Consider the following 20,784-nt stretch of genomic DNA (forward strand, 5'->3'; position numbering starts at 1 on the left):
CAACTTCCGAGGTCGCAATCATCTACACCTGCCAAGCTGCTTCTGCAACACCAACCGGTCGCTCACCAAGGAGAGATCGCATGCATATGCACTGAAGGGGAGTCTCTCATCCAGGTTCCATTAGAGACAGAGAGAGAGGCATATCCGGCAGCCCCCCCTCCCCCCACCCCCCGGTGTGCAAATCAAGCACCGAAGAGGTTCTGCCTTGATCTGCCGAGATCTATCTGCCTTATCGTGCGAGCTTGAGACTGGATTCCCTCCCAACTGTTCCCACCCGCCCTCGGCTCCACGCCATAACTCCACCGACGGCTTCGGAAACCGACCGCGTTGAGGGTCTCACTTATATTCGGCCCTTATGAAGGGGAGAAAAGTCGTCGTAGGGCGTGATCTGCGCCTGGACGACTGGAGGATATAACCATCATCGTTCTCGCCCGTCTTTGAAGCAGACTGTTTGCTTGGAATCTTCCAACTGCGCTGAACTGCATACACCCGAAGTTGAAGCTATCTCAGACGCTACTCAATGACCTCATTACCTGCCGATAGCAGCTAGCTACTCAAGAATGAACTCGTCACCGCGCACCCCATCAGCCATGTCCGCAATGACCTCGCCTCGCGCGTCCCGCCACCTGCGGTTCATCCAGCACGCGCTCCTCTACACCACCAAATGCCTCCGCACCTTCATCTTCCAGCTCATGAGCTTCCGCCCCTTTTCATCTATCGGTCTTCCCGCACCTCCTTCACCGAAGAAGTATGATGAAGACGACGACTTCCGCGCCCTCATCCCGCGCGGTTCCTGGGAACTCCACATGCACGTCCTCGATCCGCGCTTCCCCCTAGCCGCCTCCGCCGTATACAGGCCCACGCACTTCCACACGAGCCAGGACGCCCGGACTTTCGAGCAGGACGTCGCGGGCCTCGACGGCGTCGTCATCGTCCAGCCCAGCATCTACGGCCACGACAACGCGTGCACGCTCGCGGCCTTGAGAGAACTGGGCGGACCACAACGCGCGCACGCCGTCGTCTCCTTCGACCCCGCCACCACATCGTCGGAAACGCTGCAGGGGTGGCATGCGCTGGGCGTTCGCGGCGTCCGCCTCAACCTGCAGTCCGGCGGCGCGGCGCCTCCGGCCGTGGAGGAGCTCGAGGCGGCGATTCGGGCGTACGCTGACGCTGTGCGGCCGCTGGGCTGGGTTCTGCAGATCTACGCGTCGCTGCCGACCATCGCGAAGCTCGAGCCGCTCCTCGCAGACGGAGCAGACAAGCTCGGCGTCCGGTTCTGCATCGACCACATGGGCCACCCAAACCTGGAAGCATCACACTCCTCTTCCTCCTCCTTGGCAACGACGGTAGCCGATCCCTACACGATCCCCCACTTCGCAGCCCTGGTGCGGCTGCTCCGCTCCGGTAACACGTGGGTCAAGCTGTCGGCAGCATACCGGTTCAGCGCCTCCGCGGACGGGTTCAGCGATGCGGCGCCCGTGGCGCGGGAGCTTCTGCGGGTGGCGGGTCGAGATCGCGTCGTGTTCGCGACGGACTGGCCGCACACGCGGTTCGAGGGGCTCGACATCCGGCCCTGGATCCGCGCCGTCCTCGTTGACTGGTGCCGGCGGGACGTGGCGCTCATCGAGCGGGTGTTCAGGGGCAACGCGGAGGAGCTCTGGAGCCCTCCTGCAACATTACTGCCAACAGCAAGCTGACAGACAGACAGGGAAAAGGGACTGGGACCAGCCGGGAAAGTGGTCTTCTCATGCATAATGACCGTAACGATTGATGTGTAGAATCTCTTATTAGCTTTTGTTTCCATCCCTCTACTTGTTTATGAATATGATCTCTGTTTGAAACCGCCTTCTAGTTGACACCATTCAAAGAAACCGTGAGCGACAGCGTTGGCTGTAACACAGGGATCCTAGCTCCTAACTGACCGGTAAGGAGCGAGGGGCCATGAATGAACCACGTAATTACTGGGTGATAAGTATCCCAAAGGAGATGGGAAGTCATGAGATTTCGGAACTGAGGCGAGGCTTGTTGATCTTTGCTGTAATTATCGCGTGATATATTCACATGATCGCCATGGTAATCCCGACTTATTCCTGGTCCTGTAACCCCACAGCTTCATCCGGCCTCTTGGGAATAGGGAGGGAATAGGTAGTGTGTAACTCTGTGCGTGTGGACCTCTTCGGTTGTCGGTCAACTTCCGAGGCTCGGTTGCCGCTTCGGGTGTGAGTTAAATCAGGTCACTTACTCCATAGGCGGCCAAGGGTCAGGCATAAGAGGAGCCCCATGGCCCTCCCCTGTCCCTTACAGGACTCAGGGACTGCTTCCGCCTGTCAACTTCCTTAGCCGACGTCAAAGAAAGTTGCCGAGCCCGCTGACAGACCGACCTGGCATTGAAACAACCTGAAGACTTCCGATACAGTCTTCGAGGATCAGCGGCTGTGTCCAAAAGCGCAACTTCCCGTGCCCCAAATGGACGACGACCGAAGAGAACCCCGTGCGTTTGCTGACATTTCCTGGTATGACACAACCTCGAACCAGGCAGGCGTGGCGTGGAATACAGACCCTTACCGACCAGTAAACGGCCACACCGGCTGCTGCTGCTGCGACGACAGATTCGGCTGGTCCAGAGGCTGGATGCTCACACTCATAGGCTCCAGCGTCGACAGCGCTTCGAACATGTCGTCGGGCATGAGGGAGAAGTCCACGTCGGCAACAGTCCCGAACTGGTCGCTGTGGAAGTCCCGGGACGGCCGAACAGCATGATGAAGCCCGTCGGGCTCATACCCAGCAGCACTCGCCCCTGGCGAGGATAGCGTGCTCCCTTCCTGCGCTTCAGCTGTTGTTGTCGGGATTGTTGTTGACTGCGGTGGTACTGTCGGCTGTTCCAAGCCCATCTTGGCGATTGCCTCTTTGATAGGTCGGAGAGCACTCCCGATGACTGCAAGTTCAAGATGGTGTCAGTGAAACGCATCCAAAAACAATATCATGGTCGCAAGGCTCAACCAGGAAACGACAAGGCACTTCCTCGCGGGACTCACCAGGATTAATCGTCTGCACTCTTTCGAGATACTGGACGCAAAGTAACAAACGCCGCAGCGTCTGCGTATCTCCGGGCAGAGCTTGGGCCTGCAACAGAAATATCGAGGTGGCGATGTATAGGCTGTAAGACAAAGACGTGATGCAGTGGTCTTCGCCAAACGTCCTACAGAACAGATCAAAGATGGCCGCAATGGACACGGCCGAGGCGACGCAGATTCGCAGGTGGTCCTGGTTCTGCGTACGTTCCCCCGCGGACTGGCGGCTTCTCTTGACCAGTGTTGGCCGGAAAAGCAATATTTTGAACGTATGATATAAAGAACTGCGGTCAGATTAGTATTGGAGTGTCTCGAGTCTCAAAACAAAAAGGGGTTACTGACTTGAGTGTGACGATATGGGATGGTGGCGCGTAAAGGGGTATATTGTCCGTGTCAATGCGGAGAAAGTGCGGCAAAGCATCCCACCAGGACTGCAGTGCTTGCCCCTCGTGCGCACACAACCCTCAATGACGCTCGGGGAGAGCTGCTGCAGTGGATCGTATATGTTGATCAGGATCTGGTTGAAGATGACGGACAGCTCGCACATCTTGATAAAACACGAGGTCGAATGAGCTGGAGTAGGAGGATACTGTTTTCCGGGGGCGAAGGTAACCCCATGTGGAATCCACATTTCCTCCTCTGCAGAGTCATCGTCTAAATGCATATGATCAGTACGATCTCCCATTGGTTTGACAGTATTCAGGGTCACTTACACATGAACCCCGGCGGAGAAACACTCACGTGGGTGAGTGTAGGCCTCCGTCCCAGGTAGAGACTGATGATCTTGTCCCAGAAGTAACAACTCCAGAAGAGGCGATGCCGGATCTCTACCTCCTCCTCGGACAGATGCACGTCGGCAGAATATCGCTGCCCGTCGATAAAGATGCCGAGATGATCTACCAGGCGGAACGCGATCCCACTATAGACCCATGCCTGGGTGGCGTTGCCGGAGCTGCACTCCTGAGCACTGAGGAGCAACAGTGTCTGTATCATGGGGATGGTGCAGACGCCCCTATTCAGCTCCTCGAACAAGAAGGACCGGGCCTGCCGACGGAATAGTGCGCCCTGCTCGTAGGGTCCCAGCTGTTCTCGGATCACCGGATCTCGCTTTGCCCAACGAGTTGAATGCGACATGATGGCACTAAGCAGTGTGTGCGAGTAATATGGCCCGTTCGACTGTATATCACCTATTCTCTGTTAGTGGCAACCTGCACTATACTCAGGGAATAAGGGGGGAGTACGGGTAAAGGCTGGTCTGTAGACGAAATTGAACAACGGCTGAATCCAGCACCAATGCAGGTCCAAGAGGTAATGAAACGGTTCCTGTTACTCTGGTAAGCTTAAAAAAGACCCATAAGACCGAAAATGACGTACAGGTATGTTGGTAAAGCACTCAAGCGCTCGTTGGTGCCACGCATTGTTAACGAGCCTTTGACGCCTGTCCATGTCCTGAGCCGACCTCGACGAGCCAGCGTCGTCCTGCTCTTCGTTGTCGGGCCCCTTGGACGGATCTCCGGCCATGGCCTGGAAAAAACTGGTAGCTCCGTGGTAGGTGATGACGCCCTTGTCGTCGACCTTGAGGCCATCGTAACTCCCGCTGAGGCGCTGCTTTAGTTGATCGGTGGGTTGCCGGCCGCTGCTTTCCGAAACCGAAGCGTCTTCAGGGGTCTTGGGGGTCTGTGCTTCGGCCTCATCTCCATGGCTTCCTTTCAATCTCTGCACCTCGTTTTCGAGTTCCTTGATGCGCTGCTCAAGACGTTCGGTGTATGATAACGTGGGTGCGCTGGATGCATTGATGAGCTGACCAGCTGTTGAGACGCGTCTCCAGATCTCGGTGGTGCAAACTTACAGCTTATAGACACACTGCTCGCCGCGTTTGATGCATCTCTGACACGATGGTCGTTCGGCGCCACATTTCACCTGCAAGCCTCAATTAGTTAGCCGGCGGTATCGGCGATGTCGGCGGCGGGTGGCGGATTCATCTGAAGTCGATGATTGGCAGTCACTCACTTTGCGACTGCGGCAGTTGTGACATGAAAAAGCGCTCTTCTTTTGCTGTTTTGCTGCTGACGGAGCCATCTGTCGGTCGGTGTCGACGGCTCCACTGCATGACATTGCATTGGGGTTGACTCTGGAACCTGCGGAATCTGGGGATGTGTTTTGAAACTTGGGGATGATGATGAGAAAGCGGATCCGTTTTACGGACACGGGCGACGCTCCGTCTCCGGGATCACCCGCGACTCGCCAGCTGTGACCAGTTGTCATAACGTAACAGTCATCCATTGATTGAGCTCTAACCGTTGTTTGTCTTAACTCTGGGCCGAATCGTTTGATTTGTTCACAACTTCACGAACCCAGCCATTACCATACGACCATCTGCGAGAACCAGCTATTCCACTATCACACCAGCCATATCGTCGTCATCAAGCAAGAAGAACACGTAATATCTGATACAAGTCTCTCAAACTCATATCAATCCACCGGCTCAACAGTACCGGGTATTGTGTCAAACTCTTGGACATTCGAACCAGGTGGCTGGGCAGGTCGAACGCAGGTAACCTTGTGGTTCTTCCAGTGAGCTGTCTGGCATGTCTGCACAGTGTCAGTCCAGAGTCCTGTGATAAAGTAAGTGTGGACTCAATGCATACCGCGTCGCAGTACCAAGCTCTCTTGCATCTGGAGCAGGCCAAAGGGGCTTTACCAATATCGGCCTCGATCTTGCCACAAGTGAAGCAGCTAGAATATGTCAGTCAAGTTCCACTGTTGAGGAGAGATGGGAGATCTCACCTTGGCTCGTAAAAGTTCCGAGGAGTGCCAGGTATGTAATGGTCAAGGGCAGCAAGGAACTGAGCCTTGCCAGGGGCTCGGAAAACTTCGTCGAAGTCAAATGAAGCGTTATCAGCGCGGCAGGGGATCTCGGGTACAAGATCGCGCAGGTGCTGGAAATCGCCGTCTCGTATCTTGGCTCCAGCTCGCATGAACAAGGCGCCAATGACGATGACAAGATACTTGCATTGATGCGTCTTCTCGTTGGAGCGGTAAAGGTCAAATACCTTGTCGCCAAGTCCTGAATCAAGCTGTTCACGGGTTCTTACGATGTCTTGTGCAAGCTCATCCTGGTACTCTTGGGTCTTGTATTTTGCCTGCCACTCAGGTGGTCCTTGTATGTCTCCCTCACAAACCAACAATTGGAGATTGAGATCTTTGATGGAAAACCCAGCCATGATGGCAGTACGGAAGTCAACATCCGCCTCGAACAGACCTTTTGCTTCGCTGTCAGATACCATTCCAAGGAGGAAATGGGATGTCTGAATGACTCACGAAAACCCCAACGACGATTCATCTGCTGGTAGATATACGAGTCGAATTCGTCCAACGTATTGGTCATGGTGATCTGATTGCCAATATCGGACAGGTAGGTAGGTGCTGCTGTTGTGAATGTCTGGTTTTGTTAGGGACTCGACTTGGAGGATAGTCAAGGTATATGTTTATGAATAGAACCAAGATCGCTTGGGTCCCGATTTGAATGAATCACAACCTGGAAGATGGAAGAAATTGTTGCCTAAAGTTTTAGAAGCTCGACAGACAAGTTGTGGGAAGGTGCGCTTGTCTGGAAGCCCACTTGTCTTGGAACGCGACTGCCATTTCTCAATTCAATAGAGGCCCAATAAAAGCGTCAAATACAGGTAGGCACCTGCTCAAAAAAGGTTGAGTTGATTGATTTGATTGATGTGAAAATGCATAGGATCAGAAATACCACTGCTTACCTGACTATTAACCATCGGAAAAAGATAGTTTGACGTCTGATGTATGGTTCTGGTGCCTGTCATGCTACAAGAGGTTATTCAAAGCCTTGAAGGCAATAATAAACTCGGGCCTTGACATTCAACGTATCCATATTAACTTCACTGTTGAAGGGACCCCCGAGCTACCAGTTTGATGGGTGATTGAGAAAGTCCCATCTTAATATGCTGACAGTCCCAAATGAACAGGTAACTCGCTATTTCCAAAACTTCAGTCGACACCTCTCCACAACCATGTTGCCAGTAACCCTCATGCAGCTCGAGTTGACTTTAATGATACATATATGAGTGTGATAGTGAGTCATCATATTCAATCTTAGCTTGTTGTCGACGGACATAATCATTTTTGCTACCTAATGGCGAGGTGAGTTTACTTCTTCTGTCTCAATACGCTCTTCAGTTAATCATGAAGGCAGAGATTCGTCTGGGTCCCTCCAAACTGCTGATTAAAGGTATGCGAATCCATTGGAATAGGGGGGGAAATATTGATTAGCCATAAAAATTGGCCGCTTTTGGGGGTGCGCACCTTTTCCTACCAGCTAGAGTGGGCGATCTGTATGCATACTTATGCTACTGTCTAAATACTCACGTAGGGGTAGAGTAGCACCTCTTGTGGGAATCTACCTCATAACCTAGCCTTGTTTTATTTCTCGACCTGGGGAGGTGTGATCTCGGTTCCCTATGTATGCGTATCTTCCTAACTTGCACCCACTTTCAGCCCCTTAATCGTTGCTCTTTCTGGCTCTCGGACGGTTCAGCCACATGATGCCAGTACGTTTCTGGCATGTCAATCGTCCATGCCAAGACGGGGGGCACTGCGGCGCAGCAGAGTGCTACCCCAGACGGGCTTGGGCATCTGGAGGACGAATATAAGGCCCGAACCCAGTCCCCACAAAGCGGCTAAAACGTCCTGTACCCCACATCTGCGTGCTGCTCCATCACGTTGATCATCTTCCACCCCCGGATTCGACGATTCGTGGGAACCCTCTTGTGTGCCCCCTTGGCTGCCCACCCCGCGTGGCACACATTGAACCGACAGAATGGCCGGCGCCATGTAACACCAAACTCCGACCCCCCTTCCACGATCTCGTTCTGCCAGGAACACGTGAATCATCCGGAGGCTTTCTGCTTTTGCAGATCTCTGTCCTTAATTACTTCCCTGTCATTCATTCAATGCCAACTATGACCGAGCTCCACAGAGGATTGGCATCAACCGAATGGAGTCTATATGTGCGTGTAGTATAGGATGAGAATGCAAGATACATAGTGACATCACATCGTGCCACATGCTGACAATCCTCACCCGTCCTGGGGCCACCAGTCTACGGTGCCGCTCGATAGGCGGCTTCGGTCCCCCAATATTCTCTGAAGAATGTTGGTCAACGGGAGGCTTAACTTAAAAGGGCGGATTCTTTACTAGTTGCTAGTAACAAAGGGTAGGACCCAAGAATCCAGCACACATGATAGGGGGAAGCTGTGTGCCGTCCCAAGTACCGAAGTGGAACCGCCCGCTGGACTAATCTGCTCGGGAATCGTAGCCGCCGCTACGGAAAGCCGTCACTAAAAGTCGGGCCTTCTCCGTAGCGGGACTAGAAGGTCCTCTGTGAGGTCGGAGTTTGACTATTCAAGAAATGACAAACTCCGCCGCATAAACAGTCGTGGCTCATGCCATCTGTTAAGGAGATCGCCACGGATCTTTATTTTTGATCACGATGCTCACTCTCTCAGGCTGTCTCGACTCGGCCCTTCGTCACCATGCGGTCAGGGGTTATGGCCCGAATACTCAGCACAAGCGTTACAGGCCGTCGTGGCCCCCTATTGAGGCCTGATGCTTTAACAATTGTATACAGACGAACAGTATATAATCCGAGCAAGTTCTTCCCCTTTTCAATCTAACAACCAACCACCCAACGACATTGCCTGTCAACTCCCTCCTCATCATCACTCACTCGTTGACCAACAAGTCAAACACCATGATCACTGCCACTCTCTTCTCGCTGGCTTTCGCCACTACGGTTTCTGCCCATGGCTATGCCACTGTCCCCTCCAGCCGAACCCGACTCGGATTCGAGGTATGTAAACCCCCCTCCTATTACCTTCTGCTCCCAAGAGGAGAACAACTACTAAGCTCAAGCTGACCGCTCCACCTAGGCCGGCATCGACACCTGCCCCGAATGCACCATCCTGGAGCCCGTCGACGCCTGGCCGCAACTCGCCGGCGTCCCCGTCGGCCGCATGGGCGTGTGCGGCTACAACCAGCGCGTGAGCGTGGACTACAACTTCCCCGGCAGCGACTGGGGCGCCGAGACGGTCGCGACCTACGCGCCAGGCGAGGTCATCGAGGTGCAGTGGTGCGTCGACAACAACGGCGACCACGGCGGCATGTTCAGCTACCGCGTGTGCCAGGACCAGGCCGTCGTCGACCAGTTCCTGACGCCCGGCTACGAGCCGACCGAGGCCGAAAAGGACGCGGCGCAGGCCTGCTTCGACGCGGGGCTGTTGCCGTGTACCGACGTCGAGGGGCAGCAGTGTGACTACAGCCCCGACTGCGCTGAGGGAGAGGCCTGCTGGGGAAACCAGTGGTTCACCTGCAACAAGTTCGAGGGCGGGGACGGCACCCGCGGTTGCCAGGGTGTCGACGGCGCGCCGCTTAACTCGTGCGCCACCACCATCGCGGGCGGCTACACCGTCACCAAGAAGGTCAAGATCCCCGAGTACACGTCCAACCACACCCTGCTCCAGTTCGTGTGGAACTCCTTCCAGACGCCCCAGATCTACATCTCCTGCACCGACATCGCTATTCAGTAAATCAAGTTGCTGAACCGGTGATTCCAATACGTGCTTTATGAAATTTATGGAGGTCTAGGCCGGGAGCACGCCCGGTCTGCAACGGATAAAAGGGGGGCAATATTTCTGGTCGAAGGAGACAAGTGGGATAGGGGCTCGTCACGAACACACGAAATCAAAAGTCTTAGGTCATGTCTGTAGCTGGTAGGAGTGTTTCCTTATTGGCTTTGGTGCATACTAAGATTTCTTTGTGTCTAGAGTGGACTCTCATAATGAAAAAAAAAGTGCGTCCATTATTCGCTATGCGTTTCTCTTCTTGATCAGATCAGTTGCCTGCAATGGTAACAAGCTGTTGTTAGCAACATCTCAACTCTTTGAGTTAATTGTAAGAGGCCTGCATGGGGTCTCGCTGATTCTTGCACTTTATAAGTGATTGATTATGATCGAGTAACTGGTGCTTATTGAGAGGCCTCTTGACACGACAATGCCCGGCATGCAGTCAGCTTATGGTTGGGCACATACCCCTTTCTCTTTGTGGGGAAGTGGAAGGTGTGAGGCAATCGCTCGTAACCTTGGCAACTGGGGTAATAAATCACCCATTTAAACATGATCACTGCTCGGCAGCTTAATTAAGGCTTGACTCCGGCAGTTTTCAATATCCATCCCGGAACGTTTCCACTGCGTGCCATAACATCACACACTTGCAAATGAATCCGGGGGTGTTGGGCTACTTCTCATACATACAGTTCCGTCCTGACCCAGGCCAGCGTGCCCGCGTCGAATATGAGATGAGGTACGGCGGCTCAAGGCACCCACGCAGTCGTCCACCACGGGGGTTCCCACGATGCAGTCCCGGGGTGCAGTTCGACAAGCCCGGACATCGGCCGAAGGATCGAGTGTGCGGACCTGTGGTATCTAACTAAACCAAGCATCCAGTCACTCCCGAACCTAGGTTGCAATGCGGTGTGCACCGAAATACTAGCTCAGCTGCAGTATATGGGTGGTGGGGCTTGGGAGCTGGGTACATACATACGTGCCGAAGCAGCTAGACTAGCACCCGCTGGAAACTATAGGGCGGGGAATTCGCGCCTTGTTCTACGGATAGCCGAATGGGTGGAAAGGCGGCTGATGATATAGTGAGGCGAATGGGATGGTATGACGTGACCCTAGAACGAAGACTGGACCTTTTCCGCCCCATAAGGAGGAGTCCGTTTAGTTCCCGGCAGGCGGAGGATAAAAAAAAGGACACTGCAAATCTGAATCTGAACTTTAAGGTAAGATACTCGCCCAACTTTAGGTATTTAGAAATTAGTAGGAAATACTATATTAATCCTTAATATATTAAGAGTATAAAAGTATTTTCCATAATTTTATAACTCTTTATTATAAGTCATGGAGAGCCGTGAGAATAGTAATAGTATTTAAAGGGTACTTTAGTGAGGCGTGTTCGTAGTGTCCTTTTTTTTTATCCACCGCCTGCCTAGGCTAGAACATGTTTCACTTAATTACTTATAAGAATAAAGACTATATTTTAATGCTAATAGTAAGTATTATAATCACTTAGTTTAGTTTATTATATAAATAGTTATTTAAATTAATTATTAATAAACGAAGCTTTTTAATTTTTTACATATATAAATTAAAATTTAACCCTTTTATTAATAATTAAAAGATATTATTAAAAATATTATTATTTATATTTTATAATTATATATATTTTCACCTTTAAATTCTTTATTTAACGTATTATTTTAATTATATAAACTAGCGAGTTAAAATATATAACCTTTAAAAGATTTAAAGTACCTCGAGCTACTTTATAAGATAAAATTAAGGGTAGATTAACTCGAACCGAGTTTAAAGAGTTCGCTAAGACTCTTTTATCTCTTAAAAACAGTATTTTAAAACTTAAGCTATTTAATAAACGTAAATAAGCTTTACTTTAAAATATAACGTATTTCTAATATTTATTACCCGGTTATTTAAAATAAATTAAAGCGTTTTACTTTTTAAAATTTATTAAGTAAAAAAGATTATTACTTATTATTTTATATTAAAAACTATTTAATTATAATAATATATTTTCGACGCATTTATTATATATTCGAAAAAGTTATATAGCTTTTTATTTTATTAAAAATATTCTCCTTTAGTTTATTTATAACATATATAAAATTAATAATATTATAAGTTTAAATAATAATTATTATATAATTATTTTAATTAAATTAATTAAGATTTTTATTTAAAATATATTTTATTATAAATAAGTAATCGTTATAAAGTTTATAAATATAAATAATATTTTTTTTTAATTATTTTTAAAAACGTTAATAAATAATAATAATATTTTATAAACCGCGGCGAAATCTTTTATAACTTATAAATAAATCTTTAAAATTAGTTAATTATTTATATATTTAAAGAATAAATTAATAACGAATTAATAATAATATAATCACGAGATATTTATTTATTATAAATAAAAATAAAAAACTTAAAAAAATTACGGTTATTTATTTTAAATAACTATAGTAATTATATATAAACTTATTTTATAATAAAATATATAATTAATAAACTTTAATTACTATATTTATTAATATATACTTTTTATATATTAAAATTTATAAATATAAATTCTTTTTTAATATTAAGATAGAAAGTTTAAAAATATTTAATTCTTTATTATTAATTAACGTTTAATATAAATATAAGTAAAATTAATTTTATTTAAACGTAATATCGAGCTTAAAACTTAGTTTTTAAACTTAAAGTAATATTTAACGTGTAATAAATTACCGGAGTTTATTTATAAGGTATTTTTTAACCTTTAAACTCTCGGTTACGTAAATATAAGTAAAGCCGCGGCTAGGAAATAGCTTTTTTAAGCTTTATATAACTTAACGACGAATAAATACTTATTTAAAAAGCGCTTATACTTATTAACTCCCGGTATATATATTAAATTAAAGCCTTAGCTCGTAATAGATATATTTATTTTAATAATATTTATAAAACGCTATTACTTCGTAAGTATAACGAACGCTAGCCGGGTTTTAAAAGAAACTTAGTAAGACGCACTTAAGTTTATATTAATAATACGAAAGAGTATTTAAACGTGCGATAAAAGAAACGCCCTATTAATATAATAAGTAATAGTATTTTAATTCGTAAGGTAATAATAAAAGTAGTTTAATAAAGAGATTTATATAATAAAGTTATTAAAATTATTTAGCTTTCTTTTTAAGTGCCGATTATATTATATAATAAAGGAATAAAGGGAAGAAGTAAGTCTATATTAAATTAAAAGGAAGTAATAAATTCGGTTATTTAGTAAATTCGCTTATGGAGTACGTTATATTTTTAATTATCGCGTTTAATTTATTTTATAAATTAAAGTAGCCTTTTTAATTTATTAAAAGTAACGTAGTCGGCCTTTTAAATAACTCGAAATAAATTATTAATATAATCGTTTTAATTAATCGCGATTATAATAATATAAAGCTTATTAATAAGCCTTTACTTATTTTAATTCTCATAGTGGACTTTAATTAAAGTATTATAATTATTAAATTTAGAAATACTTTTATTTATTAATTAAAAAGGATAAAGTAAAGCTTTAATTATTAAATTTAAATTATAATTAAAGTAACGCCCTCGTTAATAACGTTTATTAAACTTATAAGTGTTATTAAAAATAAGAAGCTTTATTTTATTACTAGTCTTATAATTATTAATTAAGTTTATTATTACTTTTTATTTTTAATATATTAAATATAATCTTTTAAGGTTAATTACTAAAGAGATTACGAAATAAAAAATTAAATTTATATACGTTATATTTAACTAAGGGTGCGTTATAATATTAATTAAGCTTATTAATAACGCGTGATTAAATTCTTATACGTTTTTAAATTATTTATTAAACCTTAACTTCGAGGTTTAAATAATAATATAAAATATAAAATTAGTAGAAATTAATAACGCGGAAAAGAATAAAGTTATTAATAATTTATTAAAAGACTTATAAATTTTATATATTATTATTATTTTATTACGGTTATTAAAGTTTAAGTTTAAAAATATTACGATAAGTTATTATTAAATAATTTTAAAATCGTTATATAATTCTCCCCTTAATTTAATTATATTATTAATAAACTCTTTAATACGATAATATATATATAAAAATTATCGTATTTAATAACTCGTTATTAATAAACTTATATAATTAAAATAGTTATTTTATTATATAAAATATTTAAATTTAATACTTTTCTTTTATTTAAAAATTAAAGTTAAATCTTTAAACTTAAGCTGTCCCCGTGTTTTTTTAATATTTATAAAAAACTAGTTAGTAAATTATTTAATAAAGGTATATAAATATTAATTAATAAATAAATACTATAATAGCCGCGTTAATAATAAATTTATTAAAATAATTTTTAAAAGAGTTAATAAGAATAAATTAAAAAAAACGTTATTTATTACTTAAAATAATATTAAAAATAATACTTTATATTAAAAATGTTTCTTAGTTATTTAATATTAAATTCTAGTATTTAAGCTAGTTTTATTAACCTTTATTAGTTTTAAGTAAAATTTTATAAAATTTTATAAAATATATTAATTAAAAGCTTTAAAATATACTAGAAATTAAGTATATTTCGACTTAATATTAACCGTAAATTAACTATATCAACTAGTTAATAACCACTTAAATCGTTTAGTTAATTTATAATACTTTTTAACAAGCCATGATTAATTAATTAATATAAGAGTGTTAGTTGGTTGGTTAAAAGGCAACACTAGTCGTACGCCAAGCTCAATTCGGCGATATTGCGGTGCTCAACCCCACTAACAACGGGGTTCATGCAAAACGCCCAGCCGGCTCTCTTCGGAGGGATTCATCCCATGGTCAGCGAGATCTGCCGAGGTTGAACTAAACATAATAAACTCACCAGACTTTGCATCGGTGTCATCTCATGTTATTATTTGAATCTTTCCATTATTGCTTATTTCAACTTCCATCATCATTCGCATATTCAAAGACAGAACCAGATAAACCGCCACACCATGAAGCTTAACCTCGAAAAGAAAGTCGTCTTGGTGACCGGTAAGTAGAACAGAGCTTCCTCCCCCCAAGCTCAAATAACTGACCCATCATCTATCCCCAGGCGGCACCAGAGGTATCGGCAAGTGCATCGTCGCCGAGTTCCTAGCTGAAGGCGCTACCGTGTGCTTCTGCTCCCGCACCGCCGCGACGGTCGAAGCCGTCGAAAAGGAGCTCTCGGCAGCGCACCCGAACGCCACATGCCACGGCGCCATCGTAGACGTCTCGGACCCGGCGCAGCTCGAGGCCTGGGTATCCTCGGTCGCGGCCGCCCATAACCAAATCGACGTCGTGGTGGCGAACCCATCGGCGCTCTCCATAGCCGACACGGCCGAGTCCTGGAACGCCTGCTTCCAGACCGACATGATGGCAGCCCGCAACCTGATCCAGGCGGCGCTGCCGCACCTCGAGCAGACCAAAGGCAGCATCGTCAGCATCGCGACCGTCTCGGCGCGCGACGTCGACTTCACGGCGCCCTCGCCCTACGGTGCCCTCAAGGCCGCCCTCATCCACTACACGGCGCAGCTGGCGCACACGCTGGCGCCCAAGGGCGTGCGCGCCAACAGCGTCAGCCCGGGCAACACGTACTTCAAGGGCGGCGTCTGGGAGCAGATCGAGCACGGCAACCCGGCGCTGTTCGCGAGCCAGATGAAGGCCAACGTCATGGGCCGCATGGTCAGGCCCGAGGTGGCCGATGCCGTCGTCTTCCTGGCGAGCGAGCGGGCCAGCTTCATAACGGGGCAGAACCTTAACGTGGACGGAGGCTTATGTACTGGTGTGCAGTACTAGAAGGGGGGATAGGTAATGACAGAAGGGAGAGAAGGGTAATCCACCGCGTCCTCTTGTGCGTGCTTCCACATGGTTCTAGGCTTTGACCGGACTGGGTCCATCGGATGGCTGTATCGGATATATGTTAGCCAGAGATCAGAGCATATCACGAATGGACGAAATCATACCTGTGGACCTACATCCTTCTGCTTTCGACTAGCTGCCTGCGTCCCTTTCTTCTCCTTCTTAGTAGCATCCGTGTTCTTCCCCAGCAAGGCGAACGGGACGAGACAGTAAGAGGCCAGAAGCGTGCCGTACGCAATCTTCGTCTCAGCCGGCGTCGACCACAGCAAGCCGTCGTAGTGCCGATGCAAGAAGAGCACGACCATGCTCTCGGCCGCGACCGTGAACAGTAGACACACGCACCCGATGGCGAGGCGGAACCAGCGCACCCGGGGCAGCTCGTAGTGGCGGACGAAGAGGCGGGCCCAGACGAGGGTGGAGGCGACGCGGGCGAGTAAGAGGAAGATATCCCACTGCGAGTGCGTGAGGCTGGTGTTGAGCAGCAGGTACCGTTCGGCCCAGTACTCGATGGCCTCCCAGGTCGCGAAGGTGGCGAGGGCGTACAGCAGGCCCACCTTGACGACGACGCAGACGATGAGGATGTCCCAGAAGACGTCCAGGACCGAGCCTAGGCTCTCGAAGACGATGAAGTCCCGCATCGTGGAACTGTGTCCGGATTATGGGCAAGAGATGATTTGATTTGATTCGATTACGAGTTGTTGTATAATTGCTTTGAATGAAACACCTGTCCCCATGAAACCGCAGTCCTTGGTTGTAATCGTATATAAAGAGATAAGTGAGTAAGTATGGTTGGCCCGGATTGGACGGGAGTCATATGCTGGGAGTGCCGGAGTGGGGTGACCATGAGGTGATGCTGACGAACATGCCGACGAACACACGGGCTGGCACCGGCACATGGTGGAATCAAGGCAGGCAGTGAAATGAATTCGAGATAGCATAGACTGAGGCGATGCATGGTGGCCCCCAGCCGAGCTTGAGAGCTAGCTATTCCCTCAGTCATTCGGTTACGGATCCGCACATTCTGTAAAACATCAATCTGTCGTACAGGCCACCTGATAGGCATAAGCTACCTACTTCCAGCTAACCTACATAGCTGCCGCAGTGCTTTGAAGCCAATCGCTGGATCGCGGGGTTAGGCGAACCCCTAACATTCGATGGTGGGGCAATTGGGCAAACAGCACAGGACAACCCAGAACAACCCATGACGCAGCAAAGCCGATCAGCTGCGGCATCCGATCCGAGATCTGGGGAGATATCAGCCGTGGGAATCATGTTGTTTGAATGTACGACAGCGAGCAACTGATAGAAACAGCTTCATAGTCTTAGTCCATCTGCACTCTCTTGAGTTTTGTCATGTCAAGGTAGAAATTGGAATTGGACGTCAGTTGAAGCTAGTAAGGACCCCGCATAACCGACAAGCAACCAGGCACTGTATCTTGGGGGTCTTGGACTTGAGGGGTAATGCTACGGGGCAAGGGTTAGGGTTAGTGCTAGCCACATTCTTAAGGGTTGAACTTCAAACAATATTCCCTGCAGTGAATAGAGCCAACGCAGAATCATCATGGCAAGCTGTTCATCAAGCTCTACGGTCCCTCGGGTCCCTTTTCCACCCTCTCCGCGTGTTCCACCGTAGCCTCCACCTTCTCCGTCATGAGCTCCTTGACCCCCTTCAAGCACGCCACCGCAACAAAAGCAAGCACCACGAACGGAATAACGCTCGACCAAGCCAACCGATACGCCCGCGCGTACTCCTCCCGACTCGCGCCCACCGCCGCCGCCCAGACCGCGGGGGTAATACCGCCACCGTTTCCTGCATTTCCATCCTTATCATCAGGCAAGTAGCTCAAACCCTGCTCCAGATACCCGAGCAGCTCCGGCACGCGCCCGGCCGCCAACCCCGCGCCCGTGGCGGCCGCGCCCACGGCCGACGCGTAATGCGCGCTGAGCTGCCCGTTGACGATGGCGTTGAGCACGGCCGAGCCGAACGCGCCACCGATGGCGCGGGCGGAGAAGGAGAGGCCCGTCGCCGTCGAGAGGAAGGCGTGCGGGGCGCAGAACTGGACGCAGGCTACGAGGAGCGTGAGGGGGCCGGCTTGGCCGATGCCGGCAAGGACGTTGAGGCCGAGCTGGGCGTTGCTCCAGGTTGGGCGGATGGTTGCGTAGCATATGGTTCTGGCGGGGTGGGTGTGCAAACAAGATTAGCTGGACTAGACAGGTAGGTGGATTTGAAGAGCAATGCGGAAGAAAGAAAAAAGACAGAATCCTTACACGATGAAGAAGATCCCGAATGTGACGAGAAGAGGGGTCTGCATATCCTTGAATCGAGTAGAGTACCAAATAATCGGGATGCTCGCCGCGAAGGTCACCAACTGGTAGCTCAGCTGGCGCACAGCAATCCGCCACGAATCATCTGCGAAGCCTAGGTTGAGCACGATCTGCGGAACGACCGAATTAACCGCGCTGTAGAAGATCCAGCCCTCTACGGAGAAGGCGAAGACCGACAGGGCGAAGTTGGCGTTCTTGTGGAAGAAGACGTGGGCTACGAGGCCGTCGGTGCGTCCTTTCCATTCTGTGTGGCCCATATCAGTCACGAATGTCCATCCTAATATATTGGTACACTGTTAAAACCGCTCTGTATCTTACCATATAAAGCAAATGCAACCAGGCAAACCAAGCCGATGCTCAGGGGAGCAGCCACGTGAGGATCAGAAGGCGCATAGGCACCGCCCAGCCAGTCGAGAGCCAGCAGCATGAGCGTCGCGCTAGTAACAAAGAGCAGAGACCCTATCGGGTCGCAAGCCCAGATGTACTCTCGAATCGTCATCTTGGGGTACTCAATATTCTTGGCTGGCCAGTAGAGCAGGGCTAGTCCGAGAAAGGTGACACCATGAAAGGCCGCCTGCATCCAGAAAATGTATCGCCAGCCGCCAGCACTGATGTTGGTCACCGCCCCTGATCCAAGAGATCCGACACTCAAGGGAACAGAAAATGTTAGCAGCCAGCTTTCTTGGAGCAATGATCTGGATGGGCAGATCTATGGGGTGAAAAACATACATTCCGCCGAGTGCGCCGCCCATGAAGGCAAGGCCGCTGGCAAGCGACCGATACTTGAGCGGCAGGATCTCGGCGAGGATGGCGTGGATGATGGGGACCGTCGCCAGTGTGGTCCCGATCAGGATGCCCCCGCCGATCAACATGCTCATCGAGTTGGCCTTGGCCGAGATCACTGCACCCACGAAGGCGACCAGCGGCGGCACCGAGGCTAAGTACTTGCGGTTGAGCACGTCCGAGAGGCGGCCGACCACTGGTGACAGGACGCTCTGCATCAGTAGGGGCCCCTAGTTGGCGGTAGAAAAACTGGCTCAGTCTTGCGGTGCACGGAATAGGGTAGAGAGGAGTAAGCGTAGGCGACAAAAAGAGCGGGATGTCCAAACCTGAATGATCCAGCCAGAGATGGGGGCATTTCCCAGGTCCCGCACGATGAACGCGATTACGGACCCGGCAGCGACCACGACGAAGGTCTGGGCAAATATGCTGTGAATCACCATTGTGTTAGCGGTCGCTATCCTTCCATGGGAGTTTGGTGAAAAACGTACGCGACGCAAGCAACGAACACCACAACCTAGATAGAGAGTGGTTGTAGGTCAGTGTCACCCCGTTTCGCTTTCCATCTAGGGATGTATGGGGGTAAATACCCATGAGCGCCATCCCAGCTTGACGTGATGGACGTCTTGTTGAGCCTCCTGCTCGATAGGAACAGCATCAATAACCCTGTGGTGTTTGGCCGCTTCTATATGATGAGAAGTTGCTGAAGAGTCGAGTCGTTTGTTCTCTGGTGAGCTCATGTTGAGGGAATGTCGCGTAGGTCAACAAGAGGGGTAGAGGGTTTGAGGATCTTCGATGCCGAGAGATGACCGGGCGCTGATGGTTTCAGACGGAATGCCGCTCTTGATATATGTTTTCTCTACCTATAGTGATTTGAAACACACATCTATTGCATGGAGGCTCTCTATTGTTGCATTGCTATGATTGTTGATCCGGACGGAAGAGATTCGGACGGAAGAGATTCGGACGGAGAAGACTCGGACGGGGAGACTGCATGGTGCGTATAAGCGTGGACAGCAACTCAAAAAGCTCAATCTGGTAGCATGCTGCTATGTGCCTCGGGAATGCTGGCAGGAGGAGGTATCGACTTGCAGATCGCTTGGATACAATGCGGGGTGTTATCCAGCGAGACATGCATCGGCAGTTGATTGGGGATATTGAACGCTAGAAGCCCAAGTCAGCAGGGATTTTTCGTGTGGGAACACAGGATTATCAGCAATGCCTAGACGTAATCCCATTGGTGATGTGGCGGCTGCATTCACCGGATTAGTCTCAAAGAGTTGTCGAGTTCACAGAAGGCACTTTTGTTCGCTTAGTACTCACCTCCATCAGGGACGCTCCGTGGCCTGTATGGTCTTGGAAACTCGGCAATCGCCGGCACAGCACCATCATGTTCTGTTTCAGTGATGCTAGATGAGCTGTAAACAAATGATGCTAGCCTTGTTTAGATATGAGCAAACGATTGCCTCATGGAACGAGTGAGTGTCTGCAGCATCAACGGCATAGAGCCAAATTGTTTGCAACTGAATCAGACTGGCTGTCATTGGGTCACTTTGTCTACCACTGAGTGCCGGAACATTTGTGGCCATGACCCAGTGCCAGGGTACAGCTAAGCAGAGATTGGCAAGTTCACATGTATACTCGCCGTATATCATTTGATGAATACTGCGTATACTCGCCGCACGCTGTCCAATGAATACATTGTCCGACGAATACGTCGTCTCATGAAACCGTCGTCTAATGAAACCATCGTTTAGTGAATACACCGTCCAAAAGATACACCGTCCAATGCATGTAATGTTTATTGAATGCTGCGTATACTCGCCGCTGATTGTTCTGTAAATACTGCGTATTATCCACTGAATCAGACCGTCCGATAAATACAGCGTACTTATTACTCACCGCGCTGCGCATAATAGGCATTCAATAGAAAAATTGAAAGTTGTATTCAATATAAATCGCCGCACTAAGTTTATTTAAACGCCCTACTTTCTTCACGAATCACTCAATAACTCTTCCCTCAACACAACATCTTCCTCTCGGAAACCGC

At 47.9% G+C, this 20,784-nt stretch overlaps 6 protein-coding genes across 6 annotated transcripts; 3 read left to right on the forward strand and 3 right to left on the reverse strand.

Moving 5' to 3' along the window:
- Positions 1 to 599: 599 nt before the first annotated feature.
- Positions 600 to 1,697, forward strand: PG994_006822 (uncharacterized protein; the record flags this gene model as incomplete). The annotated part of the gene is made up of 1 exon (XM_066858231.1): positions 600 to 1,697. One exon carries the CDS (start codon positions 600 to 602, stop codon positions 1,695 to 1,697), a length of 1,098 nt encoding a protein of 365 aa, XP_066717500.1.
- An 864-nt stretch (positions 1,698 to 2,561) lies between these two features.
- PG994_006823 (C6 transcription factor) lies at positions 2,562 to 6,295 on the reverse strand (the record flags this gene model as incomplete). Its single annotated transcript, XM_066858232.1, has 10 exons — positions 2,562 to 2,935; positions 3,036 to 3,355; positions 3,410 to 3,725; positions 3,785 to 4,212; positions 4,291 to 4,394; positions 4,446 to 4,871; positions 5,082 to 5,319; positions 5,584 to 5,663; positions 5,720 to 5,807; positions 5,859 to 6,295. The coding sequence occupies 10 exons, from the start codon at positions 6,293 to 6,295 to the stop codon at positions 2,562 to 2,564; spliced, it is 2,811 nt and encodes a 936-aa protein (XP_066717501.1).
- A 2,552-nt stretch (positions 6,296 to 8,847) lies between these two features.
- PG994_006824 (uncharacterized protein) lies at positions 8,848 to 9,682 on the forward strand (the record flags this gene model as incomplete). Its single annotated transcript, XM_066858233.1, has 2 exons — positions 8,848 to 8,946; positions 9,026 to 9,682. 2 exons carry the CDS (start codon positions 8,848 to 8,850, stop codon positions 9,680 to 9,682), a joined length of 756 nt encoding a protein of 251 aa, XP_066717502.1.
- A 5,058-nt stretch (positions 9,683 to 14,740) lies between these two features.
- PG994_006825 (uncharacterized protein) lies at positions 14,741 to 15,566 on the forward strand (the record flags this gene model as incomplete). Its single annotated transcript, XM_066858234.1, has 2 exons — positions 14,741 to 14,780; positions 14,842 to 15,566. The coding sequence occupies 2 exons, from the start codon at positions 14,741 to 14,743 to the stop codon at positions 15,564 to 15,566; spliced, it is 765 nt and encodes a 254-aa protein (XP_066717503.1).
- Positions 15,567 to 15,727: 161 nt separating this feature from the next.
- Positions 15,728 to 16,267, reverse strand: PG994_006826 (uncharacterized protein; the record flags this gene model as incomplete). Its single annotated transcript, XM_066858235.1, has 1 exon — positions 15,728 to 16,267. The coding sequence occupies one exon, from the start codon at positions 16,265 to 16,267 to the stop codon at positions 15,728 to 15,730; it is 540 nt and encodes a 179-aa protein (XP_066717504.1).
- A 945-nt stretch (positions 16,268 to 17,212) lies between these two features.
- PG994_006827 (uncharacterized protein) lies at positions 17,213 to 19,474 on the reverse strand (the record flags this gene model as incomplete). Its single annotated transcript, XM_066858236.1, has 7 exons — positions 17,213 to 17,801; positions 17,898 to 18,231; positions 18,273 to 18,631; positions 18,684 to 18,967; positions 19,064 to 19,163; positions 19,226 to 19,251; positions 19,325 to 19,474. 7 exons carry the CDS (start codon positions 19,472 to 19,474, stop codon positions 17,213 to 17,215), a joined length of 1,842 nt encoding a protein of 613 aa, XP_066717505.1.
- Between the last annotated feature and the right edge of the window lie 1,310 nt (positions 19,475 to 20,784).

This window comes from Apiospora phragmitis (genome assembly GCF_038363925.1).
Source record: "Apiospora phragmitis strain CBS 135458 chromosome Unknown utg000006l:1.0-5683423.0:1.0-5690449.0, whole genome shotgun sequence".
Lineage (NCBI taxonomy): Eukaryota > Fungi > Ascomycota > Sordariomycetes > Amphisphaeriales > Apiosporaceae > Apiospora > Apiospora phragmitis.